This window comes from Oncorhynchus mykiss, chromosome 5 (assembly GCF_057628025.1).
Source record: "Oncorhynchus mykiss isolate SJ-2025 chromosome 5, ASM5762802v1, whole genome shotgun sequence".
Lineage (NCBI taxonomy): Eukaryota > Metazoa > Chordata > Actinopteri > Salmoniformes > Salmonidae > Oncorhynchus > Oncorhynchus mykiss.
The window spans coordinates 36,297,152-36,324,142 of record NC_143026.1 but is presented as its reverse complement, the minus strand read 5'-3'; the positions used below and the strand labels follow the sequence as shown (position 1 = coordinate 36,324,142).

At 42.2% G+C, this 26,991-nt stretch overlaps 2 protein-coding genes and 1 pseudogene across 4 annotated transcripts; all 3 read left to right on the top strand.

Moving 5' to 3' along the window:
- Positions 1 to 822: 822 nt before the first annotated feature.
- LOC149983254 (SWI/SNF-related matrix-associated actin-dependent regulator of chromatin subfamily A containing DEAD/H box 1B-like) lies at positions 823 to 8,625 on the top strand (annotated as a pseudogene). The gene is made up of 5 exons (XR_016496445.1): positions 823 to 901; positions 2,045 to 2,488; positions 2,637 to 2,822; positions 7,857 to 7,988; positions 8,546 to 8,625. The product of XR_016496445.1 is annotated as an SWI/SNF-related matrix-associated actin-dependent regulator of chromatin subfamily A containing DEAD/H box 1B-like (transcript).
- On the top strand, positions 7,054 to 12,552 carry LOC110523683 (SWI/SNF-related matrix-associated actin-dependent regulator of chromatin subfamily A containing DEAD/H box 1B-like). 2 transcript variants are annotated; one of them, XR_016496034.1, is made up of 6 exons: positions 7,054 to 7,371; positions 7,857 to 7,988; positions 8,819 to 8,896; positions 9,132 to 9,575; positions 9,724 to 9,913; positions 10,662 to 12,552. XR_016496034.1 is itself a non-coding variant. In XM_090234666.1 (5 exons), the coding sequence occupies exons 4-5, from the start codon at positions 9,363 to 9,365 to the stop codon at positions 9,811 to 9,813; spliced, it is 303 nt and encodes a 100-aa protein (XP_090090792.1). In that variant the 5' UTR covers positions 7,054 to 7,371; positions 7,857 to 7,988; positions 8,819 to 8,896; positions 9,132 to 9,362; the 3' UTR covers positions 9,814 to 10,321. The 2 variants fall into 2 exon arrangements, 1 of the variants encoding a protein (XP_090090792.1); XM_090234666.1 differs by lacking the exon at positions 10,662 to 12,552 and having other exon boundaries at positions 9,724 to 10,321.
- Positions 12,553 to 21,656: 9,104 nt separating this feature from the next.
- ska1 (spindle and kinetochore associated complex subunit 1) lies at positions 21,657 to 25,001 on the top strand. Its single transcript, XM_036977372.2, has 7 exons — positions 21,657 to 21,797; positions 22,923 to 23,014; positions 23,176 to 23,300; positions 23,424 to 23,521; positions 23,840 to 23,974; positions 24,100 to 24,269; positions 24,468 to 25,001. The coding sequence occupies exons 2-7, from the start codon at positions 22,927 to 22,929 to the stop codon at positions 24,614 to 24,616; spliced, it is 765 nt and encodes a 254-aa protein (XP_036833267.1). The 5' UTR covers positions 21,657 to 21,797; positions 22,923 to 22,926; the 3' UTR covers positions 24,617 to 25,001.
- Positions 25,002 to 26,991: the final 1,990 nt, after the last annotated feature.

The window sequence follows — 26,991 nt, the reverse complement described above, 5'->3', positions numbered from 1 at the left end:
GTAATTCAGCGGAAACAAGGTTGTAGCTAGCTATCTGCAATTAATGGAACTAAGCATTCTACATATGTAATCAGTAAAGAGGACACCTGATGGCAAGGATGTAGCTAGCTATTTTACTAGTCAGAGGCAGATTAATTCACGTGCACGTACAGTGTCGACATTAGCAGGGTAATCTCTATCTCAATGTACGGAATGCAAGCCAAGTAGCTAACGTTAGTTAATCAGCATCAATCTAAAACAAAATAACGTTTGAAATCCTGTCTGGTGAAAGATCCATTAGCTAGGTAGGTTGTGATTCTTACTGACAACGAACGGTCATGTTTGCTGGATTGTTTGATTTCAAGATATTGTTTAGCTCGAACAACACGTTTGTGTATTTGCCCTAGCACTACACAGCTGATTCAAATAATCAAAGCTTGATGATGAGTTGGTTATTTAAGTCAGTTGTGTAGTACTAGGGCAAAAAACTAAACGTGCACCCAGTAGAGGCTCCAGGACCGTATTTGGGAAACACTGACATAGACATAACACTTATCGAAGAAAGTAATATTTTTGGGTTGGGGTTGGCAAGGGTGGTCCCTGTAGTGCCTGATACCAGACCCAGTATTGACACTGGGATGTAAACCAAGACACGTTTGAAAAAATGTAACCCTTACATAAACCCTGACCACACCAAATATATAGCTAAATAAGGCATCTCCCAAAACAGTAAACATCCTCTCACAGTAGGCACTTGTGAGTCCTTTTCTTTGACATTTTTCACTTGCAGAGACTGTTGTCTTGGAGACCTCAGACCCCAAATGTCCCCCAGGGCCTGGCTCAATGAGAGGCATGGACAGTGTGGTACTAGACTCTGAATCAGATGAGGAGATATCTGGGTCATCCATGATGTTGTTGGGAGGTAAGTTAGTCACCAAACTCATCTAAATACTGTAAATCAGACCTCCTCACTCTAGGTTTACACAGGGCTGAGGAAATCAGTCCTCTTATCTGCAGCATACCTTCAACACAAGGCATGTACAAGTGATTAGGGGGATCTTATGCCAAACACATTACACACAAAATATTGCAATACTGGTATCGTCCTGGTCCTAGAGTCCACCTGACTGCAGTCCTATACCTCCTTCAGCCTCCATGACACCCCCAAACCAGGGGGTGCATACTCAGTTTACACCTGACGTGTGAGTCATCTGTGTTGAGCTAGAGATTTACTGAAGTAATTTGGCTAAAGTGCTGCGCTCAAGGGCACAAGAGCCCTGTGCCCCACCTGGAGTTTTGACCTTGAGGTTAGCGGTTTATTTCCCTGACCAAGATGATATACTGCCATCTTGCTTGTTCATTTGTTATTTGTCATCTCCAGTACAGAGGGGTAGGCTTGCGTGGGGAGGAGCTCACACTCTAATTGGCCTGTCTGCCTTCGGACTTCACGCGCCAGTGTGTTTTTGTCCAACCAAACAGATGTTTCTGAGGACGAGGGTCCAGAGCCCAGCTGTAAGAGCTGCAGACTAAGTTCCCCGTTCTACAGACTAAGGCTGTAGAATCCCTCTCTACAGTGCCCGTGTTCTCTGTCACTGCAGTTCCACAACACATTCATCAATGCCCTAAATTTTGGCAAATGTGAACCAAAATTGTTTGAAATGTGGGAGCTGCATTTTAATAATTATTTTGACAAAAAATGTGTTCTTTTGGTTTACAACGGTATCTATTTGTCTTATCTTGCATGCACACAAGAGCTTAGAGAACCACTTCTGGAGCATGGCAGACATTTTGAGGAAATCCTATAAGCACTGTGCAAGTTTTCAGAGGAGGGTGAGAGTTTTGTGTTTCATGGTGCATGTGTGTGTGTCTGTTATGTGTGCCTGTTTATACAAAACAAAAACATGTACATTATTTTAGGTAACTAGTTTGCTGTCTTGTAGCCCTATAGTTTCATGTGTTAAAAGAATAGGATCAATTTTATTTATTTGAGAAAAAAGTAATTGAAGCAATAGGTAGCCTAAATTCCCTCCCAGGTCCTGTAGACTGATTATTTTTCCTTCCTTAGAGAGGTCCAGTCAAGAGGACACCCAGGCATCATCATCAGCTAGTTTTCCCCCCTAAACCTCAGCATGCCAGGCAGTCCAAGCAGCCAAACTCCCTGGTCATCCCCCATCACTACCTCACAAGCCTACCAATGGGAGCATAATTAAGACCTTCAATAGGCTGCCCGAAGGAGCAGACAAAAGGAGGAAGGTGATTCCAGATCCAGGCACCAGCTCTGAGGACGAGGCCAGTGATGACTTTGATGTGTCTGCTGAGGGCATGGAGATGGAACTTGGATGCCTCAGGCTCAGATCAGGAGGTTGGAACAGGGTCTAATGTGAAGGGCCAGATCCTCTGGTTTTTCCAGGAGGCATCGCCGGTTGAGCTGTCTCTCATCTCTGGCTGCTCTGTGAAGAAGGCCCAGAGGATTGTCGAGCTGCGCCTATTTAACGAGTGGGAGAATCTGGTGAGTGGCGCAAAAAACCTGTATGAACCCACACACAGTTTTCTTTTCATCGTGATTAATTACTGAATTCCCTATGTTACTATGACCTCTCCAAGTTACAGTTGAAGCCTTACAAGCTAATTGGTCTAAAGTGTGTGTGTACCCTCAGGTGGCTGTTTTCAACGGAGGGAACAGCCTCTCCACTGACCTGATGCAGGGCTGTTGTGTGGTCCTGAGGGAACAGGACGTGGCCTCTTGACCAAGTGTGAGAACATCACCAACAAGATGATGCAGGACGTGACTCAAGCGGTGGAGAGGGACAAGGGCTTCCAGAAACAGCCTGAGATCCTCAACAGCAAGTGGATTTAGATGCTGGTTTTATACTCATCTCATTGACATACACATTCAGATATTTATGTAGAATGATTTTCATAGACAAACACAATCTAATACATGGAAATAATTGATAATGGCACCGACAGAGAGGGCTGCCTTGCTTTTAGCTCTTGGTAAACTATGCAGTATTTTGTTTTTTTAATGTATTGTTCCTTACATTGTTAGTCCAGAACATTTTTGTGTTATTACATACAGCCGGAAATAACTATTCTTACTTCCATTCCTTTACTTAGATTTGTGTGTATTGGGTATATGTTGTGAAATTGTTAGATATTACTCCACTGTTCAAGCTAGAAACACAAGCATTTCGCTACACCCGCAATAACATCTGCTAAACACGTGTATGTGACCAATAAAATTTGATTTGATTTTATGTACATAGGCAGTTTTGAACGCACACACACATCCTTCTGTTACTTTGACCTCTCCAGGTTCCAGTTGAAGCCTTATCAGCTAATTGGTCAAAATTGTCTGACTCTGCTATACCAGAACAACCTGAGTGGAATCCTTGCTGATGAAATGGCGAGTTGTTATTCCTGACCAGTCTCCAACAGTTTATTTCAGCTCCTCTGAGACTCGGCACACATGGCATGACAACAGATTAAATCCTGTGTTAATGTGATTGGGAAGCGGGGCTCTCTTTTTGTTGTGCCAATCCAGTCTCTGTAAATCAGTGTTTGTAATGAACCACCTCCTGTCTTCTGTTGGCAGGGTTTGGGGGAAGACCATCCAGGCCATCTCTTTCCTGTTTCCTTGTTAAAGCAAGGAAAAACAAAGTTACGTAACATTGTAAAGAATCCACGTTACCATGGAAACAGAGTCAACTGCACAAATGCCCGGCTGTCCCGTCTTCAATCAGCTGTTAGTTAGGTCTTGCTTCTCTGGTGTACTATGGTGAGTGACTCATCTGTTCATTCTGAGTGGTGGGACACATCATACTGTCGCCATCATGGTTAAGGCTTAACATTGATTTGATTATACAGATTTCAACCTGTTGGTTTAAGTCACCAGAAGGGAAATGATTCCCAAATATAGATTCAGTTTAGATTGTCCTATTTATATTGTGTGTGTGTGTATAGGGTCTGTGGAGGATCGCAGGTTCCTTCGATATGATATTCTCAACAAATGGGTCGACTACAACATAATAATTTCCCGTAAGTCCAAAATCGAAGAATGACGGTTATGCAAGAATGACTATACACAGAAGTACACTCGACCTGAAAAGTACAAGACCTGAAAAGGTCTTTGTAAGCTGAACCTGTGACTCATTCATTATTCATGGTAGTCAAGTGGTTGCCATGCCTCACAGACTACTTGTGGGAACCTTGTGTGGCTCCTTGAGCTGCCGTGTGTCTGCTGCCAGCTACGCTCTGACTATCGCCAATGACCGCAGCCTGTCCCGAAAGCTCAGAACGCCGAGCATGAGCTGAAGAACATGAGCTTCGCTGCTCTACTGCCACCTCTTGGCCATCAACATCAGTACATTGCTAGAGGCACCGGGAGAGGGAGGGCTTTCATTGGTCATCTTGGTTGAAACAGCAGAGAGGAAGAGGTGAAGTGATAGGTTTTACTCTGCCCAAAATCTGTCCACGAAAATAAACCCACAAGGTGAGGAATTTTTGTATGGGGGTCAATGAGAGTGTGTCGAAATTGGTCAACAAAACATTGAATTGCTAATTTGCTCCAAGAGGCTTATTTGATTAAATAGAAGTTTCATAATGGCTAGGTTGTTACGAATGCACTGATGAGAGAGAGATATAATATGTTTTGGCATTGAGGGCTTCCACTATTTTAAAATAGTCAACTGAGTGGGGATTCCTATGAGTTGGGAGCAATCAGCCAATGAAGAAGAAGGAAATGTACTATTTTAAAATGGAGATAGCCTCAACTTCTAAAATCTTAACAACTTGGACGTGCTCACATTTCCTGATTTCCTTGTCCCAAATGTTTCATTCCGTCCATCCTCAACCCCAGGACGTGGGTGCTCACAATACACAATGATTCCCCAGTTGATCCTGCCATGCTTTTCTCCGTTGTCATAGGGGGGGAAATGCTGACGTAAGTTAAGATTTTAGAAGTTGTCTAGTGTATGACCAACATTCTGGGCCATGAGTGACAAGAAGCAGCAGCTCTACAACACCTTGATGCAGAAGCTGTAGGGATCCACCAATGGAGAGAGTATGTTAGGGAGAGGAATAATGAGAGAAAGGTATCTTGGTCATTTGAAAAGTGATAATATACTTAAGGGAATACTAAAAAGCCAAACAAGTTTAATTTTAAGATGCACAGATTAACTGATTTAAGACCATAGCATGTGTCCATGTGTCTTCAGAGAGAGAACTGACCAATGGGATGATACTCATCTTCTGCACATTTATCACTCCAGTGTTTAATTGCTATATAAGGTCATTATTTTGCCACTATGGCCTGTTCATTGCCTTACCTCCCTTATCCTACCTCATTTGCACACACACATATAGACTTTTTCTATTGAATTATTGACTGTATGTTTGTTTATTCCATGTGTAACTCTGTGTTGTTTGTGTCACACTGCTTTGCTTTATCTTGGCCAGGTCGCAGTTGTAAATGAGAACTTGTTCTCAACTGGCCTACCTGGTTAAATAAAGGTGAAATAAATAAAAACAGTTGAAAAAGATGGTCAATTATCCACTGCTGCACCGGTAGCATTATACCACTACTAAACTGACTGCTATGAGTGACTCATGCTCAAGGTCAGGCCTGAACACTTACCTGTTTTAAGAGAATTGCAGTTATTGAATGAGTTTGTAACTGCTATTGGCAGTTCTACCTCCACTACCACTAATATGAAAGTTACTGCTGTTTCGTCTACTGCTACCACTACAGCAACTGCTGTTGATGGGGCTTCTGGATGTGATGCTGGAACTGCTGCTCTTGAAGGAAATCGTTCTGCAACTGCAAAGGGGTTTCCATGTCAGTGCTGCTGTTTAAAGCAGCAGTCGGGTACCACCATACACCCGCCGAAGGGCGTTGTGGTATGTCCTGGAGGACAGCTACGGAGCAAGATTAGACCCATTTCGGCTCCTGTAGAATGTAAGTGATGGCTCCAATTGGATAGACAGGACCAAAACAACCGTCTTGACGTCATTGAAAAGGTTGCAACATTTTTTCGAATATTCATTCAAGGAAAGTAGCATGTCAGTAGAGAAAAACAATGTCTTACAAGTGAGACTGTTCAAGTATGAACACCGAGATAAGGGGCAAAAAAATCATTGAGGGCATATTACATATGCACATAACCTAGGCGTGGGAGCCTACATGGGAGCTCTCAATGATGTTCACTCTGATGTTCACTGTAAAATACCAGTGGGGTAGCCTACCGTTTACACAAAATCAAAAGTGCAAAATCAACTCCTATTGTGTGGTTTTGACTTATCCATTTATAAGAGTATACATAATGTCTATGTCAATAAAACGTGGATTACATTGAAAATGCACTCTTTTATCCATTGTCATTAAATAACAACTAACGTAATGTAAAGCAATACAAACACATAGCCTAAAAGATAGCATATCTTGTTCAGGAGTTTTCCCATCATCCAATATTCTTCTGATCAAAAATCTGCTATGCCTTTTATCAGCATGCACTACTTTAGGCTGGTATCGAATGTAAGATATAATAATAATGAAAACATGTTTGGTCCATTTGATGTAGTTTAGGCTACTGATACAGATAGGCCACCAAATAATTTTGGCGGTGGTAGGTTTGAATGGGCTCACTGGCTACCGTGAAATTCCCTTGCATCGATGACTTTTTGCAAATCCAATCAGTTTTTCACTTCATTCAAGTCATCACATATATTTGTTTTGTTGCAATGACGTGGAACCAATGTTGATTCAACCATTTTTTTGCCCAGTGGATTGTTTCATCAACCAAACCTCTCAATTGATCAAGTGTAGGTTAAAATAGACTATTATAGGGATACTTTTACAGTACTTGGTTAATAAAACTCCAAACCCCTTTGAATTATGTCAGAGAAGGCATCTCCAGTTTAGAAAAAGCACCTATGCACCAGTGACTCCAAATCGTTGAAATTATTGGAGCTGTCCAAGGTGCTCAATAAAATGTAATACATGTGTCACCTACTGAGTGTTATCCCTTTAAATTGTGATATTTTTTTTGCACGAGATCGCAATGCGCACTTGTCTCTGATTGGCTGGTCTGTCTGACCACGTGCTGTTTTTGTAATTCAGCGGAAACAAGGTTGTAGCTAGCTATCTGCAATTAATGGAACTAAGCATTCTACATATGTAATCAGTAAAGAGGACGCCTGATGGCAAGGATGTAGCTAGCTATCTTACTAGTCAGAGGCAGACTAATTCACGTGCACGTACAGTGTCGACATTAGCAGGGTAATCTCTATCTCAATGTACGGAATGCAAGCCAAGTAGCTAACGTTAGTTAATCAGCATCAATCTAAAACAAAATAACGTTTGAAATCCTGTCTGGTGAAAGATCCATTAGCTAGGTAGGTTGTGATTCTTACTGACAACGAACGGTCATGTTTGCTGTATTGTTTGATTTCAAGATATTGTTTAGCTCGAACAACACGTTTGTGTATTTGCCCTAGCACTACACAGCTGATTCAAATAATCAAAGCTTGATGATGAGTTGGTTATTTAAGTCAGTTGTGTAGTACTAGGGCAAAAAACTAAACGTGCACCCAGTAGAGGCTCCAGGACCGTATTTGGGAAACACTGACATAGACATAACACTTATCGAAGAAAGTAATATTTTTGGGTTGGGGTTGGCAAGGGTGGTCCCTGTAGTGCCTGATACCAGACCCAGTATTGACACTGGGATGTAAACCAAGACACGTTTGAAAAAATGTAACCCTTACATAAACCCTGACCACACCAAATATATAGCTAAATAAGGCATCTCCCAAAACAGTAAACATCCTCTCACAGTAGGCACTTGTGAGTCCTTTTCTTTGACATTTTTCACTTGCAGAGACTGTTGTCTTGGAGACCTCAGACCCCAAATGTCCCCCAGGGCCTGGCTCAATGAGAGGCATGGACAGTGTGGTACTAGACTCTGAATCAGATGAGGAGATATCTGGGTCATCCATGATGTTGTTGGGAGGTAAGTTAGTCACCAAACTCATCTAAATACTGTAAATCAGACCTCCTCACTCTAGGTTTACACAGGGCTGAGGAAATCAGTCCTCTTATCTGCAGCATACCTTCAACACAAGGCATGTACAAGTGATTAGGGGGATCTTATGCCAAACACATTACACACAAAATATTGCAATACTGGTATCGTCCTGGTCCTAGAGTCCACCTGACTGCAGTCCTATACCTCCTTCAGCCTCCATGACACCCCCAAACCAGGGGGTGCATACTCAGTTTACACCTGACGTGTGAGTCATCTGTGTTGAGCTAGAGATTTACTGAAGTAATTTGGCTAAAGTGCCGCGCTCAAGGGCACAAGAGCCCTGTGCCCCACCTGGAGTTTTGACCTTGAGGTTAGCGGTTTATTTCCCTGACCAAGATGATATACTGCCATCTTGCTTGTTCATTTGTTATTTGTCATCTCCAGTACAGAGGGGTAGGCTTGCGTGGGGAGGAGCTCACACTCTAATTGGCCTGTCTGCCTTCGGACTTCACGCGCCAGTGTGTTTTTGTCCAACCAAACAGATGTTTCTGAGGACGAGGGTCCAGAGCCCAGCTGTAAGAGCTGCAGACTAAGTTCCCCGTTCTACAGACTAAGGCTGTAGAATCCCTCTCTACAGTGCCCGTGTTCTCTGTCACTGCAGTTCCACAACACATTCATCAATGCCCTAAATTTTGGCAAATGTGAACCAAAATTGTTTGAAATGTGGGAGCTGCATTTTAATAATTATTTTGACAAAAAATGTGTTCTTTTGGTTTACAACGGTATCTATTTGTCTTATCTTGCATGCACACAAGAGCTTAGAGAACCACTTCTGGAGCATGGCAGACATTTTGAGGAAATCCTATAAGTACTGTGCAAGTTTTCAGAGGAGGGTGAGAGTTTTGTGTTTCATGGTGCATGTGTGTGTGTCTGTTATGTGTGCCTGTTTATACAAAACAAAAACATGTACATTATTTTAGGTAACTAGTTTGCTGTCTTGTAGCCCTATAGTTTCATGTGTTAAAAGAATAGCATCAATTTTATTTATTTGAGAAAAAAGTAATTGAAGCAATAGGTAGCCTAAATTCCCTCCCAGGTCCTGTAGACTGATTATTTTTCCTTCCTTAGAGAGGTCCAGTCAAGAGGACACCCAGGCATCATCATCAGCTAGTTTTCCCCCCTAAACCTCAGCATGCCAGGCAGCCCAAGCAGCCAAACTCCCTGGTCATCCCCCATCACTACCTCACAAGCCTACCAATGGGAGCATAATTAAGACCTTCAATAGGCTGCCCGAAGGAACAGACAAAAGGAGGAAGGTGATTCCAGATCCAGGCACCAGCTCTGAGGACGAGGCCAGTGATGACTTTGATGTGTCTGCTGAGGGCATGGAGATGGAACTTGGATGCCTCAGGCTCAGATCAGGAGGTTGGAACAGGGTCTAATGTGAAGGGCCAGATCCTCTGGTTTTTCCAGGAGGCATCGCCGGTTGAGCTGTCTCTCATCTCTGGCTGCTCTGTGAAGAAGGCCCAGAGGATTGTCGAGCTGCGCCTATTTAACGAGTGGGAGAATCTGGTGAGTGGCACAAAAAACCTGTATGAACCCACACACAGTTTTCTTTTCATCGTGATTAATTACTGAATTCCCTATGTTACTATGACCTCTCCAAGTTACAGTTGAAGCCTTACAAGCTAATTGGTCTAAAGTGTGTGTGTACCCTCAGGTGGCTGTTTTCAACGGAGGGAACAGCCTCTCCACTGACCTGATGCAGGGCTGTTGTGTGGTCCTGAGGGAACAGGACGTGGCCTCTTGACCAAGTGTGAGAACATCACCAACAAGATGATGCAGGACGTGACTCAAGCGGTGGAGAGGGACAAGGGCTTCCAGAAACAGCCTGAGATCCTCAACAGCAAGTGGGTTTAGATGCTGGTTTTATACTCATCTCATTGACATACACATTCAGATATTTATGTAGAATGATTTTCATAGACAAACACAATCTAATACATGGAAATAATTGATAATGGCACCGACAGAGAGGGCTGCCTTGCTTTTAGCTCTTGGTAAACTATGCAGTATTTTGTTTTTTTAATGTATTGTTCCTTACATTGTTAGTCCAGAACATTTTTGTGTTATTACATACAGCCGGAAATAACTATTCTTACTTCCATTCCTTTACTTAGATTTGTGTGTATTGGGTATATGTTGTGAAATTGTTAGATATTACTCCACTGTTCAAGCTAGAAACACAAGCATTTCGCTACACCCGCAATAACATCTGCTAAACACGTGTATGTGACCAATAAAATTTGATTTGATTTTATGTACATAGGCAGTTTTGAACGCACACACACATCCTTCTGTTACTTTGACCTCTCCAGGTTCCAGTTGAAGCCTTATCAGCTAATTGGTCAAAATTGTCTGACTCTGCTATACCAGAACAACCTGAGTGGAATCCTTGCTGATGAAATGGCGAGTTGTTATTCCTGACCAGTCTCCAACAGTTTATTTCAGCTCCTCTGAGACTCGGCACACATGGCATGACAACAGATTAAATCCTGTGTTAATGTGATTGGGAAGCGGGGCTCTCTTTTTGTTGTGCCAATCCAGTCTCTGTAAATCAGTGTTTGTAATGAACCACCTCCTGTCTTCTGTTGGCAGGGTTTGGGGGAAGACCATCCAGGCCATCTCTTTCCTGTTTCCTTGTTAAAGCAAGGAAAAACAAAGTTACGTAACATTGTAAAGAATCCACGTTACCATGGAAACAGAGTCAACTGCACAAATGCCCGGCTGTCCCGTCTTCAAGCTTCTCTGGTGTACTATGGTGAGTGACTCATCTGTTCATTCTGAGTGGTGGGACACATCATACTGTCGCCATCATGGTTAAGGCTTAACATTGATTTGATTATACAGATTTCAACCTGTTGGTTTAAGTCACCAGAAGGGAAATGATTCCCAAATATAGATTCAGTTTAGATTGTCCTATTTATATTGTGTGTGTGTGTATAGGGTCTGTGGAGGATCGCAGGTTCCTTCGATATGATATTCTCAACAAATGGGTCGACTACAACATAATAATTTCCCGTAAGTCCAAAATCGAAGAATGACGGTTATGCAAGAATGACTATACACAGAAGTACACTCGACCTGAAAAGTACAAGACCTGAAAAGGTCTTTGTAAGCTGAACCTGTGACTCATTCATTATTCATGGTAGTCAAGTGGTTGCCATGCCTCACAGACTACTTGTGGGAACCTTGTGTGGCTCCTTGAGCTGCCGTGTGTCTGCTGCCAGCTACGCTCTGACTATCGCCAATGACCGCAGCCTGTCCCGAAAGCTCAGAACGCCGAGCATGAGCTGAAGAACATGAGCTTCGCTGCTCTACTGCCACCTCTTGGCCATCAACATCAGTACATTGCTAGAGGCACCGGGAGAGGGAGGGCTTTCATTGGTCATCTTGGTTGAAACAGCAGAGAGGAAGAGGTGAAGTGATAGGTTTTACTCTGCCCAAAATCTGTCCACGAAAATAAACCCACAAGGTGAGGAATTTTTGTATGGGGGTCAATGAGAGTGTGTCGAAATTGGTCAACAAAACATTGAATTGCTAATTTGCTCCAAGAGGCTTATTTGATTAAATAGAAGTTTCATAATGGCTAGGTTGTTACGAATGCACTGATGAGAGAGAGATATAATATGTTTTGGCATTGAGGGCTTCCACTATTTTAAAATAGTCAACTGAGTGGGGATTCCTATGAGTTGGGAGCAATCAGCCAATGAAGAAGAAGGAAATAGCCTCAACTTCTAAAATCTTAACAACTTGGACGTGCTCACATTTCCTGATTTCCTTGTCCCAAATGTTTCATTCCGTCCATCCTCAACCCCAGGACGTGGGTGCTCACAATACACAATGATTCCCCAGTTGATCCTGCCATGCTTTTCTCCGTTGTCATAGGGGGGGAAATGCTGACGTAAGTTAAGATTTTAGAAGTTGTCTAGTGTATGACCAACATTCTGGGCCATGAGTGACAAGAAGCAGCAGCTCTACAACACCTTGATGCAGAAGCTGTAGGGATCCACCAATGGAGAGAGTATGTTAGGGAGAGGAATAATGAGAGAAAGGTATCTTGGTCATTTGAAAAGTGATAATATACTTAAGGGAATACTAAAAAGCCAAACAAGTTTAATTTTAAGATGCACAGATTAACTGATTTAAGACCATAGCATGTGTCCATGTGTCTTCAGAGAGAGAACTGACCAATGGGATGATACTCATCTTCTGCACATTTATCACTCCAGTGTTTAATTGCTATATAAGGTCATTATTTTGCCACTATGGCCTGTTCATTGCCTTACCTCCCTTATCCTACCTCATTTGCACACACACATATAGACTTTTTCTATTGAATTATTGACTGTATGTTTGTTTATTCCATGTGTAACTCTGTGTTGTTTGTGTCACACTGCTTTGCTTTATCTTGGCCAGGTCGCAGTTGTAAATGAGAACTTGTTCTCAACTGGCCTACCTGGTTAAATAAAGGTGAAATAAATAAAAACAGTTGAAAAAGATGGTCAATTATCCACTGCTGCACCGGTAGCATTATACCACTACTAAACTGACTGCTATGAGTGACTCATGCTCAAGGTCAGGCCTGAACACTTACCTGTTTTAAGAGAATTGCAGTTATTGAATGAGTTTGTAACTGCTATTGGCAGTTCTACCTCCACTACCACTAATATGAAAGTTACTGCTGTTTCGTCTACTGCTACCACTACAGCAACTGCTGTTGATGGGGCTTCTGGAAGCTAAGGGTATTACAGTGTGTTTTGGTCAGTCTGTAATTGCTTTGACTCTTGACCCGACCCACCGTGACCGCAGACCCAGTGCTGACCAAGGAGGATATGGACGTCATGACAGATTTTGAGCTGCACCGGCTCTGTCTGCAGTACCCGTCCGTACAAGACTATCAGCTGAACACAGACATGCTCCTGGACTCAGGAAAACTCAGCCTGCTCACACAGCTTCTGACCTCTCTCAAAAACAAGGTGTGAAATTGGAGTGGAAGTTGAACAAATGGAGACAGCTTCTTTATTATGCGCTAGTATGCCTCACCTGTAATGAACCAGCTATAGCCTTCTCCATCGCCCTCCCTGGGGGTTTCTTCTCCCCCCCATAAAACCAGTCACTCTTTTATTCCCCGTTCCTCTACCTTTGTCAGACACTCCATCTCTTCCCTGCTCTCAATCACAATCACTCTTTCCTTGGCTTTTCCTCTTCTAACATGCAGTCAACCACATTTCTCTCTGATCCCTCCAGTCCAGTAGTCATTAATCACAGTGACTGTGTTCCTCTGTCAGGGGGATAGAGTGCTGCTTTTCAGCCAGTTCACCATGATGCTGGACATTCTAAGAGATGTTCCTGAAGCACGTGAAGCATCGCTACATTCGATTGGATGGGTCAACACCCATGTCTGACAGGTAGGAATTGTCTGATGAATCAGGGCGTTGTACTCTGTCCCTACATCTCGCAAGGCAAATAATTTTTTACCAGACTTACCTTACTATGCTTTTCATTGAGTGCCAATAGCAGAGGCTGTACATGTTTAGAAACAATCTATCAAATGAGTTATGTTTCATTGAGCTGTTAACCTTCCCCCTAATAGGATATGAAAGGCTTTTGCCTTTTAGGAATTGATTGATACGTAGTTTGGACTGAAAATGGTCACAGGCAGGGACTTTGGACATTAATCTGGACATTAACTGTTAATCACAATTTTTGAAAAATTCCTAGTTTTTCAAATTTGCTAACATGCATTGGTCAAAACTGAAGTCACATTGTCAAAACTCTTCACACAGTCAGTGAAACAGAAGTGTATGTGGACCAATCTGTGAATCATTTTTCATTGCTTTCACACAAAATGCATTCAATGACCACATTCTCCGAAATCCATGAACTCTTTTCTCATTCATACTCCACCACCTGCAAAACTATATATTTGTAGCACATGTTTTCAAATGCTGACAGTGTTTCCAAAACTGTTAAAAACACATTCAAAACAGAATGATGGCAAAGGTCGGGCATTTCTGCAGTAACCAGATTGAAACATATAGAAAATCTCAGCAGAATATTTAATCATTCTTAACACAGCTGATGGCAATTTCAGCTGAAAGCCTACTTGCGTATCCTGTTTTCAGTCTCGTTACCAAACAGACAAAAGAAGATGGCTTCAGAATGATTTAGTTCGGAAACATGAATCAAGGAAGACAGGTTGGTGGGGAAAGTAGAGTGGCAGGGAGAGGGAGAATGCATGGAGGACAAAGGAGAGGAAGACCAAGAGCGGTGGTCTCTGACGAGATAAGAGCCACAATTATTGACCATGTTGTAAACCAGCCTCTCTTCTCTGAGAGAGGCTGGTTTAAAGTGCAACCAAATCTGCAGCATTTAACAGTTTTATCAATAGTATGAATTTTCCGTAAAAACAACAGGTGAGATGTGCATCCTTCAATGATAATTGAACTACATATTACAGTACAATACAGTTTGTTCACATTTTTACATGTACTGACATTTTGAAAAATATTGATTGTTTTGTGTTTTTCAGTAGGATCCAAATGTTGCCTCCCACAGGAGGGAGATGCAGAATATTATCAGATGCGCAGGAAATTGCCATTGTTGACTACAAAACTGCTAGAAATTTGGGACAGAGTGCTGGCAGACAATATCACTTTTGGGAATGTGAATACGGTCAGCACAACAACAATTGCCAGTCCTAGAGAAACATAAAATAAGGGTGAAACAGTGCCTTGCGAAAGTATTCGGCCCCCTTGAACTTTGCGACCTTTTGCCACATTTCAGGCTTCAAACATAAAGATATAAAACTGTATTTTTTTGTGAAGAATCAACAACAAGTGGGACACAATCATGAAGTGGAACAACATTTATTGGATATTTCAAACTTTTTTAACAAAACAAAAACTGAAAAATTGGGCGTGCAAAATTATTCAGCCCCCTTAAGTTAATACTTTGTAGCGCCACCTTTTGCTGCGATTACAGCTGTAAGTCGCTTGGGGTATGTCTCTATCAGTTTTGCACATCGAGAGACTGAAATTTTTTCCCATTCCTCCTTGCAAAACAGCTCAAGCTCAGTGAGGTTGGATGGAGAGCATTTGTGAACAGCAGTTTTCAGTTCTTTCCACAGATTCTCGATTGGATTCAGGTCTGGACTTTGACTTGGCCATTCTAACACCTGGATATGTTTATTTTTGAACCATTCCATTGTAGATTTTGCTTTATGTTTTGGATCCTTGTCTTGTTGGAAGACAAATCTCCGTCCCAGTCTCAGGTCTTTTGCAGACTCCATCAGGTTTTCTTCCAGAATGGTCCTGTATTTGGCTCCATCCATCTTCCCATCAATTTTAACCATCTTCCCTGTCCCTGCTGAAGAAAAGCAGGCCCAAACCATGATGCTGCCACCACCATGTTTGACAGTGGGGATGGTGTGTTCAGCTGTGTTGCTTTTACGCCAAACATAACGTTTTGCATTGTTGCCAAAAAGTTCAATTTTGGTTTCATCTGACCAGAGCACCTTCTTCCACATGTTTGGTGTGTCTCCCAGGTAGCTTGTGGCAAACTTTAAACAACACTTTTTATGGATATCTTTAAGAAATGGCTTTCTTCTTGCCACTCTTCCATAAAGGCCAGATTTGTGCAATATATGACTGATTGTTGTCCTATGGACAGAGTCTCCCACCTCAGCTGTAGATCTCTGCAGTTCATCCAGAGTGATCATGGGCCTCTTGGCTGCATCTCTGATCAGTCTTCTCCTTGTATGAGCTGAAAGTTTAGAGGGACGGCCAGGTCTTGGTAGATTTGAAGTGGTCTGATACTCCTTCCATTTCAATATTATCGCTTGCACAGTGCTCCTTGGGATGTTTAAAGCTTGGGAAATCTTTTTGTATCCAAATCCGGCTTTAAACGTCTTCACAACAGTATCTCGGACCTGCCTGGTGTGTTCCTTGTTCTTCATGATGCTCTCTGCGCTTTTAACGGACCTCTGAGACTATCACAGTGCAGGTGCATTCATACGGAGACTTGATTACACACAGGTGGATTGTATTTATCATCATTAGTCATTTAGGTCAACATTGGATCATTCAGAGATCCTCACTGAACTTCTGGAGAGAGTTTGCTGCACTGAAAGTAAAGGGGCTGAATAATTTTGCACGCCCAATTTTTCAGTTTTTGATTTGTTAAAAAAGTTTGAAATATCCAATAAATGTCGTTCCACTTCATGATTGTGTCCCACTTGTTGTTGATTCTTCACAAAAAAATACAGTTTTATATCTTTATGTTTGAAGCCTGACATGTGGCATAAGGTCGCAAAGTTCAAGGGGGCCGAATACTAAGGCACTGTATCAATATGTCCAGGTAAGTTGTCTGTTCAATAACCAAGCAGGGCACATACACAGCTATGCATAATGTAAAGTACTGTAAAACTGTGGATTTAATGTATTTTAGAGAGTAATGGGAGATGGAAGTCAGGCAAACTACACATCGTTGTGCTGACCGTGGATGTCCCAGGCCAGAGAGGAGCTAACGTTTTGTATTTTTTTACCTTTATTTAACTAGGCAAGTCAGTTAAGAACAAATTCTTATTTTCAATGATGGCCTAGGAACAGTGGGTTAACTGCCTGTTCAGGGGCAGAACGACAGATTTGTACCTTGCCAGCTCGGGGGTTTGAACTTGCAACCTTCCGGTTACTAGTCCAACGCTCTAACCACTAGGCTACCCTGCCACAATGTGTGCAGCACTGTCCAATGATGATTTGCTGTTACACAAACCACTCATTGGCCCCTACAATACAGAGAGGCTAATTTATTTTCTGGATTACCTGCATAATCGACTTGTGCCAGTGGAGGAGAGAGGGGCAAGAAACTCCCCTACCTTTGTTGTTGTGTGGGATAATGTGATATTCCACCACTCTGCTGCAGTCACAGACTGGTTTGCTGCACATCCCAGGATGTCAGTACTATTCCTGTCTCCATACTCCCCCTTCCTAAACCCCATAGAGGAGTTTTTCTCAGCGTGGAGGTGGAAGGTTTATGACCACCATCCACATGACCAGATGTCCTTACTGTATGCCGTGAATGCAGGGGCTGTGGAGACACTTCTCCTGAAGACTGCCAGGGTGTGGAGACACTTCTCCTGAAGACTGCCAGGGTTGGATTAGACATTCCAGAAGATACTTTCCAAGATGCATCGCCAGAGAAGACATAAGATGTGATGTTGATGAGAACTTGTGGCCAAATGCAGGAGAGAGGGGTAGAACTAGAACCTTCACAGTACTGTACAGTATAAGTGATTATACAATACAAAATCAAATTTTATTTGTCACATACACATGGTTAGCAGATGTTAATGCAAGTGTAGCAAAATGCTTGTGCTTCTAGTTCTGACAATGCAGCAATAACCAATGAGTAATCTAACTTAACAATTCCACAACTACTACCTTATACACACAAGTGTAAAGGGATAAAGAATATGTACATAAAGATATATGAATGAGTGATGGTACAGAACGGCATAGGCAAGATGCAGTAGATGGTATCGAGTACAGTATATATATATGAGATGAGTAATGTAGGGTATGTAAACAAAGTGGCATAGTTTAAAGTGGCTAGTGATACATGTATCACATAAAGATGCAGTAGATGATATAGAGTACAGTATATACATATGAGATGGGTAATGTAGGGTATGTAAGCATTATATTAAGTGGCATTGTTTAAAGTGGCTAGTGATACATTTTTTTTACATCAATTTCCATTATTAAAGTGGCTGGAGTTGAGTCGGTATGTTGGCAGCAGCCACTCAATGTTAGTGGTGGCTGTTTAACAGTCTGATGGCCTTGAGATAGAAGCTGTTTTTCAGTCTCTCGGTCCCTGCTTTGATGCACCTGTACTGACCTCGCCTTCTGGATGATAGCGGGGTGAACAGGCAGTGGCTCGGGTGGTTGTTGTCCTTGATGATCTTTATGGCCTTCCTGTGACATCGGGTGGTGTAGGTGTCCTGGAGGGCCGGTAGTTTGCCCCCGGTGATGCGTTGTGCAGACCTCACTACCCTCTGGAGAGCCTTGCGGTTGTGGGCGGAGCAGTTGCCGTACCAGGCGGTGGGTGATACATGTTGTTTTTTGTAATTATTATTGCAGCCCTGGAATTTCAGGAATTTGTTTTTTGTTTCAACTTTTTATTTTTCACAAGTAAATTACTATATGCAAAGATATAGAGAAAAAAAGTATATTGAAGCAATTTGCTGCATTTCTGATTCATTCTTGTTACATATACTATAGTCAATAAAATGAAAAGGTGTTAGCAAACCGATTCTTTAGGTCCCAAGTCTCTCCCATCCTCTTGTAGAATCATTTTAATTGGCCAGTGCAAGACAGAGCTGACATCTTTGAGTTTTTAATGTCTACGAAGGCTGGAGGCCTGGGCATCAACCTGACCTCAGCCTATATGGTCATGTTGCACGACATCGAATGCAACCCCTATAATGATAGGTAGGGAGAGGACTGCTGTCACAAGGTCAGTGAGGAGGGGGAAACTGTTTACACACAAGCATTTTGCTAACGTTAACCGCCATACCCAGGCTATGTGCTTTTTTTGTGTGCTTCCGTTGAGCTTGTGTTGCTCATACACTAGATGTGAGTTTATATGCCCAATAGTAAAATTATGTCACCTTTATGTTGCAGGACATTGAACGTCATCGAGCGTTAAGGACTCTATAGAGGACATGACTGCCTCAGTCCCAGGATGGTGAGCTCACTGCCCACTCCTAACTCACATGAACCACAATATACTGTACCTCGCATGCTCATACCAACACAACAGCGTTCATTTTCATATTGCCTGCCAATGGTCTCTGACAGTTGATTATAGATTTTACGGGCTAAAACTAGATGCATTTCATTTGTCAGGAGATGAGGACTCGATACCAGAGTACATGGCCTCCATTCTGAAGGCATCATATTTTTCTATGGTATATTGGCCTTCACACAATTTATTGTGCATCCCACCACCACATACTGTGCGGGACGGAAACAGGATTCCCAAAAATGTAACAAAATACCACAAAAAAACGACTAAAAAATAAATGAACTAAACAACTAATCTGTGAAAAAATAAAACAGATCTGATCCCTACACAGGCTTAAGGGTAACTTGGGAGGATGGGTCTTCCAGAGCCAGTACCCCTTGCAAGTCTTCAGATAAAATACTTAAGTCCCAAAAGGTTTTCTGCCGCAGCCACAACGTTTCTTAGACTTCATTGAGGATTGTGCCGTACAGTTTATAACTATGGCAACGAATTCCTCAAAATCCACCTTTTTAACACACGGTGTCTTTTGACTGGCAGCAAACATTAACCACAGGCTGTGGTGCATCCACTACCATATCTTCACTGGCATCACTTGTTTTCTCAATTTTTTTTAACTGCCATCGCATAGGAGATTCGATTGACCGCTCAAACTTTTGCCACCTCAATCTCCTTCACGTTTACAGGGCACATAGGAACTCGGGATCATGATCCCCACCACAAACACCGTCGTCCTTCTACACACTGTTCTTCAATATACTCTGTCCGTCTGCCCACAATTAAAACATGGACAAATCCTTTACAATTCTTACACTACAGTGATTTGGGAACGAAAGCTCTTACGGCGTATCTTACATAACCAAGCTTCACATGCGTAGGTATTTGCTCTTCATCAAAAAACAACCAGACCGACAGACTCAATTATTTTTCTCCATTGACCCAACGTGTCTGACGACGGGCACCAACCACACCAGGAATGTTCTTCAGGTATTCAACCTGAATATCTGTCGTCACCCCTGAGATGAGTCATTTGACGGGTGCGCTACTCCGAAGTTCAAAACACAACACTTCTTTGGATGTAAGGATTATTTTGAGGCTCACTGCAATCTTCCACTGTTCTTAAGAAATACAATGAATCAAAATAAGACCAATCCTGGTCACTCTGATAGACTCCACTTTTCCCAGCGCATACTTCACCATTTAACACCTCAAAACAGGTTTCCCACAACAGTGCCTTGGGAAAGTATTCAGACCCCTTGACTTTTCAAATGTTATGTTACAGCCTTATAATATTGATGAAATAAAAACAAATCCTCAGCAATCTACACACAATACCCCATAATGAAAGGGAAAACAGTTTTTTTTAGAAATTTTACCAAATTAATTAAATTGAAAACAGATACCTTATTTACATAAGTATTCAGACCCTTTGCTATGAGCCTCGAAATTGAGCTCAGGTGCATCCTGTTTCCATTGATCATTCTTGATGTTTCTATGTCAGTGTAAAAACCAAGCCATGAGGTCGAAGGAATTGTCCGTAGAGCTCAGATACAGGATTGTGTCAAGACACAGGACTGGGGAAGGGTACCAATACATTTCTGTAGCATGGAAAGTCCCCAAGAACACAGTGCCCTCTATCATTCTTAAATGGAAGAAGTTTGGAACCACCAATACTCTTCCTAGAGCTGGTTGCCCGGCCAAACTGAGCAATCGGGGGAGAAGGGCTTTCTTCAGGGAGGTGACCAAGAACCTGATGGTCACTGACAGAGCTCTAGAGTTCCTCTGTGGAGATGGGAGAACTTTCCAGAAAGACACCATCTCTGCAGCACTCCACCAATCAGGCCTTTATGGTAGAGTGGACAGAAGGAAACCACTCCTCAGTAAAAGGCACATGACAGCCCGCTTGGAGTTTGCCAAAAGGTACCTAAAGACTCGCAGACCATGAGAAACAAGATTCTGTGGTCTGATGAAACCAAGATTGAACACTTTGGCCTGAAGTCCAAGATTCACGTCTGGAGGAAACCTGTCACCATCCCTATGGTGAAGCATGGGGGTGGCAGCATCATGCTGTGGGGATGTTTTTCAGCGACAGGGACTGGGAGACTAGTCAGGATCAAGGGAAAGATGAACGGAGCAAAGTATAGAGATCCTCCTGACCGTTGTGCAGATCTGATCCGCAACTACAGAAAACGGTTGGTTGAGTTTATTGCTGCCAAAGGAGGGTCAACCAGTTATTAAATCCAAGGGTTCACATACTTTTCCCACCCTACACTGAATGTTTACACGGTGTGTTCAATAAAGACATGAAAACGTATAATTGTTTATTAGTTTAAGCAGACTGTTTGTCTATTGTTGTGACTTAGATTAAGTTCAGATGAAATTTTATGACCAATTTATGCAGAAATCCAGGTAATTCCAAAGGGTTCACATACTTTTTCTTGCCACTGGAGCTCGATGGTCTGCTTCATTCGAGCTCAACATACACTTCCGCCGTCTTTTCCTTCTTCCGAAGGCATCACTGGGGCTTTATCTATTCGTCTGGAGGGGTCCTCACGGTTGTTGATTTATCATGCTATTCAGAGCCATGGCTGCAGCCCCCTGTCAATTATTACAAACATTTTCCAAAAACATTTTGTTTTAGGAAAACAATTACTGCAATTCTCCAAATGTTGCTATGGGGCAGGGAGACCATTTGCAGATGTATAGCCAGTCTCATGCTGTTCTACAAATGTTGCCATGAGGCTGAGGAAATGTTACTGTTTTAAATATTGGCAGGGCATTCCGTCTGGTTGGCTGCGCAGCTGCGTTGCAGCAGTGATCATTCTGAACACAGCGGTAAGATTCGAATCTAGCCCGCGTGAGGGAGGTTGAAGAACAGAACATTAGCTATCTTGGAAACACTCAGTCAACTACAGTTGATAACTTTAGGTAAGTTACTCTCAGTGTTACTTGGATTTTTAACATGTTTTTGACTAACTGGGCGGTTGAGCCAGTGTGGATTCAGATAAGCTAGCTAACTATCTAGATAGTTAACGTTAGCTAACTTAGCTAGCCATCGTTGTGACTACATTTAAAAAATATATATATTATTTAACCTTTATTTAACTAGGAAAGTCAGTTAACAACAAATTCTTATTTAAAATGACGGTCTACCAAAAGGCATCCTGCAGGGACGGTGGCAGGGGTTCAAAAATAAAATAAAATAATAGGACAAAACACGCATCACGACAAGAGACAACACTATGTTATATACGTAAAGACATAAGACAACAACATAGTATTGTAGCAGCACAAAACATGGTACAAACATTATTTGGCACAGGGCAAGAAGGTAGAGACAACAATACATCACGCGAAGCAGCCGTAATTGTCAGTAAGTGTTCATGATTGAACTCAATGTGGTTGAATGCAGCCAGCTACTCTCAAAATTCATATATTGAGCTAGATAGGATAAGACAACAACATAGTATTGTAGCAGCACAAAACATGGTACAAACATTATTTGGCACAGGGCAAGAAGGTAGAGACAACAATACATCACGCGAAGCAGCCGTAATTGTCAGTAAGTGTTCATGATTGAACTCAATGTGGTTGAATGCAGCCAGCTACTCTCAAAATTCATATATTGAGCTAGATAGGATTGACAGTATGAGGTTGACTATGTATTTCCACTTCCTAGCTAGTCCCCCCCCCCCCCCCAAAAAAAACTTTACATATAACTAACAACTGTAAGAATGTTGTAAAGCTTCAAATACGTTCTTAATTGGCAACTGTTACTTGTAACGTCTTTAGAAAGGCATTGTTTTCCTGAAGCTTTGTTTTTTGAGACATAAGACATCAAGCGACAACAAAAAAAACAATGGGGTAATGAACCGTTATATTTTGGGTTATGATAGTGGAAGACATTTAATAAGCCCATGAGGCATTTAGGCTAAGGCATTCTTCAAGATTCAAATGTCAAAATGAACGTTGACAGAACAGCAGGAAGTCTTCCAGCCTGTGCCTTTTTTCATTTTATTGAACAGCTGGGCCTTTTCCCATTTTCTTTTTCAGCAATATGAGTCATTGTGAGCTTGAGGATATAACCCTGCACTTGAATGACAGGATTTCATCCACAAGACGTGTCTTGGAGCTGCGGACAATTGGTATGATGAACTGAGATGTGTGTGTGTGTGTATATATATATATATATATATATATATATATATATATATATATATATATTTAAACACTGTTTCAGCTAACAGGAACTCAATGGTTTTGCATATTTAATTTAAACTTATCATGAATTATTCCCTATTTTCAGCAAAAGATCAAGACAAGCGTGTCATTCTAGGGAAGATAGGACAAGATATCCTTGCAATAGATGGACTCCTTGACCAGTTTGAGAAAAGTGTTGGCCGCCAAAAAGACCTACTGAAGCATTTAAAGGTATTTCATGCATTCTTCACAATACATTTTTAGATGGGTCCTTTTAGCTTGTCTGGATTGCAATATCTTTAAGTATGCTATTTGTACTGTATGTCAGTGTAAAATTTGTTTTTTGTTTCACAGGAACTAGAGGGATTCTTTGAGGAGGATGTGCAGGATGGAAAGAACCTTAGGGACAACATGCCCACACACATGCCCAGGAAGGGACAGCCAGCAGTCCAGTAAGGAGTGTGTGTGTGTGTTGGAGGATGTCATTTTTTATTTTATTTAACTAGGCAAGTCAGTTAAGAAAATATCTTATTTACAATGACGGCCAAACCATTACGACGCTGGGCCAGTTGTGCGCCGCCCTATGGGACTCCCAATCACAGCCGGTTGTGATACAGGCTGGAATCGAACCAGCATCTGTAGTGACGCCTCTAACACTGAGATGCAGTGCCTTAGACTGCTGCGCCACTTGGGAGCCCAGAGGAGAAGCTACTGAGTACAAACCAAGTAAATGTGTTGTCCTCTATTTTGCCCCTCCTTTGATATCCCAGTGGAATAGGGTCTGTGGGTCAGAGTGGACCTGTGAATGTGCAGGCAGTCCAGCAGGTTCACACCAGGAAAACCTCCAAAAACCAGATCAGAGAGATGGAATTCATCACCAGCCCAGAGTTTGATACCATCCCTCAGTGAGTCTTCCTCAGCAGCACTATATCCACATACTGCAATGTAGCTTTATTTATTGAAAAGTTTTTTTTTCTTTATTGTTATTGTAAGATATCTTTCCTCTGTAACTCTCTCTCTCTCTCTCTAGGTACATGAAAGGCCGTTTGACATATGAACAGCTAAACACTGCTGTGGAAAGCATTAACACAGCCGTAACAGGGAAGTACAAGATCTTGAACCAGCCAGCAAAAACCCTTAATAATGCCACACGCAAGCTTCATCAGCGATTTAAGGAGGAAGAGAACAAGGACACGAAAGGTACCTCAGTCAAACTACTCTGTTCTAAAGAAGGCTCTCTGTTTTGCTGTCTTTTGACACACAACAAGGTTGGTCATTGCATTGAGTAATTGTCTCTAAACAAGGGCCATTATCTTCTCTAACCCAGATGGCATTGTTATGACAACCTGCATACTAATGGAAACAAACTATCACACTACTCCTCTGTGTTCCCTACAGGTCTGTTTTTCATTGTAGAGGCTGATATTAAAGAGTTCACTAAGATGAAGGTGGACAAGCGCTTCCAGAGCATCCTCAGCATGCTGCGTCACTGCCAGCGTCTGCGAGAACAGCGAGGGGGAGGTATCACACGCTACGTCCTGCTGTGAAAGGAGCAGAGATGGAGAAAGGGGGGTTGTCACTGAGCTTGATCTGAATATATTGAGTTGTCCTCTGTCTCTAGCATGATCGGCTATAACATCTGTCATATTGACCTAGGGAGGGGTGAAAATACAACAAATAATTATATTGAGAATAGTGGTTGTGGCTCAAAACATATATATGTACCTAGTGAAGAATAATTGTTTGGGGTGGGTGGAGGTTAGTATTTGAACGTAGTTTCATTCATGCAACTTATTTTTAAATTCAAAGTGTGTATTATTAGCTCATTTGAATTGGATCATCAATGTGATGATCAGTGTGACTTTGTCCATAACAACCATGTTTTATATAGGTAGAAAGGCAATAAATATATTTTTTAAAATAATAGTTAAACATATTTTTTGGATCAGTTATTATATTAATGTCAATTGTGTGCAATGTGTAAGAATCATTTTCCAGGTACCACTTGATGCACATATTAAGTTGTATCTTATTCTTCCCTACAAGGATGTGCATTTGTTTTTATAAGGGCACTGTGTGTTTGATTTGATGTTTGATCCTTTTGGTTACTAATTTTAGCTGTATAAGTTAACATTTCACCAGTTTCAGTTAGGCATCTTTATTTTGGATGTCACATTTGCCCTCGTTCAAGACATTGCGTTGAACTAGGGACTAGCTACATACATGTCACATGCCTAGACAGTGTCATATGTAAAATTTGGTGGAGGAGGAATAATGGTCTGGGGCTGTTTTTCATGGCTTGGGCTATAGGCCCCTTTATTCCAGTGAAGGAAAACCTTAACGCTATAGCATACAATGACAATCTTCCAACTTTGTGGCAATATTTTGGGCAAGGCCCTTTCCTGTTTCAGCATGATAATGCCCCTGTGCATAAAGCGAGGTCCAAATGGTTTGTTGAGATCCGCGTGGAAGAACCTGCCTGACTGGCCTGCACAGAACACCTGATCTCAACCCCTTCGAACGCCTTTGGGATGAATTGTGAAGCCGACCTCGAGCAAGGTCTAATCGCCCAACGTCAGTGCCCGACCTCACTAATGCTCTTGTGGAGGCTGTTATAGTAGCAAAGGGGGGACCAACTCCATATTAATGACCATGATTTTGGAATGAGATGTTCGACAAGCAGGTGTCCACATACTTTTGTGTATCTGGCCTGTCCTCAATTCTGTGAGTACTGTAAATCCACATCAAAAGTATTAAAATGTCAAGAGTAGACCACGTCAGTATTAACAGATAAATGTGGCTTTGCAAAACAAGTGCAGTTATTGTTACCTTATTGTTTTGGAAATGAGTGTAATGGCTCTGAATAACTTTTTTTTCTCAACAAACTAACAATTTCAGTTGGATACATGCCAATGAAAATGAGAAATGGTTTGAGAACCATAAATGTTTGACTGACCCAACCTCCATAGCGTCACAGACACCCTCTTGGTGTTACTGCAGTTCATAAAGGAGCTGGTGAACACCACATGCCGGCAGCGGCATAGGATCTCCTAAGAGCAGTGGGAAGTAACTTATCTGGTCCTTCATCATCTGCATCTGGGGCCTCCAGAGGCCTCTGTTTATTTGAAGGTGTGGTTACTATTTGATGTTGTAGAACATTAATTATGACGATTTTGTCCACCACACTTTCCAAAAAGAGATGCCTGTTATTGAACAACCTGTTTGTCATTGGCAGTGCTGTGATGATGCTATTGAGCAAAACGGCCATGTCCTTTGTGATGATCATGGTTGGACATTTCCTCTACGGCGTTAATGCAGGTCAGCTGATTTTCATCTTATGAATTGATACTATTTTACTGTAGGCCACAAAACAAGGTCATCTTTATACCTGTCTTTTAATATCTCACTAGAGGAATTATGCTGCCAAATCGTGTCTGTGATATGGTTTGTCCTTTCCAGTGTGTGCTGCAGGTGTTAGCCTCAGTCTCCACCCAATGTGGTGATGTAATGTACCCGTTAAAGACTGTGAGGAATGGTGGTTTGTGTCTGTAGCCACCTTTGTGTCTATGGGGAAGTTCTCAGGTCAGCTTCTGGGGATCAGGTGAGCTGTCTGGTTCTAGTGTGTCGGTCAGGGATGCTTATATCAGTTTAACCTGTGGTGAACGAACACTATGTGATGCCATGTGATAGCCTTCTGTCCTTGCAGTGAGTTATTGGGGACAGAGGACAGGTGGCAGTGGTTGCTGTGCTTCAGTGGTGCGACCGCCCTGCTCTAGCCTGCCACCCTGCCCCTCCTCCCAGAGTCACCCCGATACCTGCTGCTGGACCGGGGCGACCACCAGGGCTGTGAGAAAGGTAAGTACCTGGGTGGAGCTCTCTGAGGAATATGGACAGGTAACAGGTTGCCTAAGGAAAACTACCT

Excerpts from the sequence above, each read along its gene's own strand:
- LOC110523683 (XM_090234666.1), top strand. The coding sequence starts at position 9,363 with ATGACTTTGATGTGTCTGCTGAGGGCATGGAGATGGAACTTGGATGCC. Across the intron at positions 9,576-9,723 it reads TTAACGAGTGGGAGAATCTG|GTGGCTGTTTTCAACGGAGG; the intron begins GTGAGTGGCACA and ends GTGTACCCTCAG.
- ska1 (XM_036977372.2), top strand. The coding sequence starts at position 22,927 with ATGAGTCATTGTGAGCTTGAGGATATAACCCTGCACTTGAATGACAGG. Across the intron at positions 23,975-24,099 it reads GAGTTTGATACCATCCCTCA|GTACATGAAAGGCCGTTTGA; the intron begins GTGAGTCTTCCT and ends CTCTCTCTCTAG. Across the intron at positions 24,270-24,467 it reads AGAGAACAAGGACACGAAAG|GTCTGTTTTTCATTGTAGAG; the intron begins GTACCTCAGTCA and ends TGTTCCCTACAG.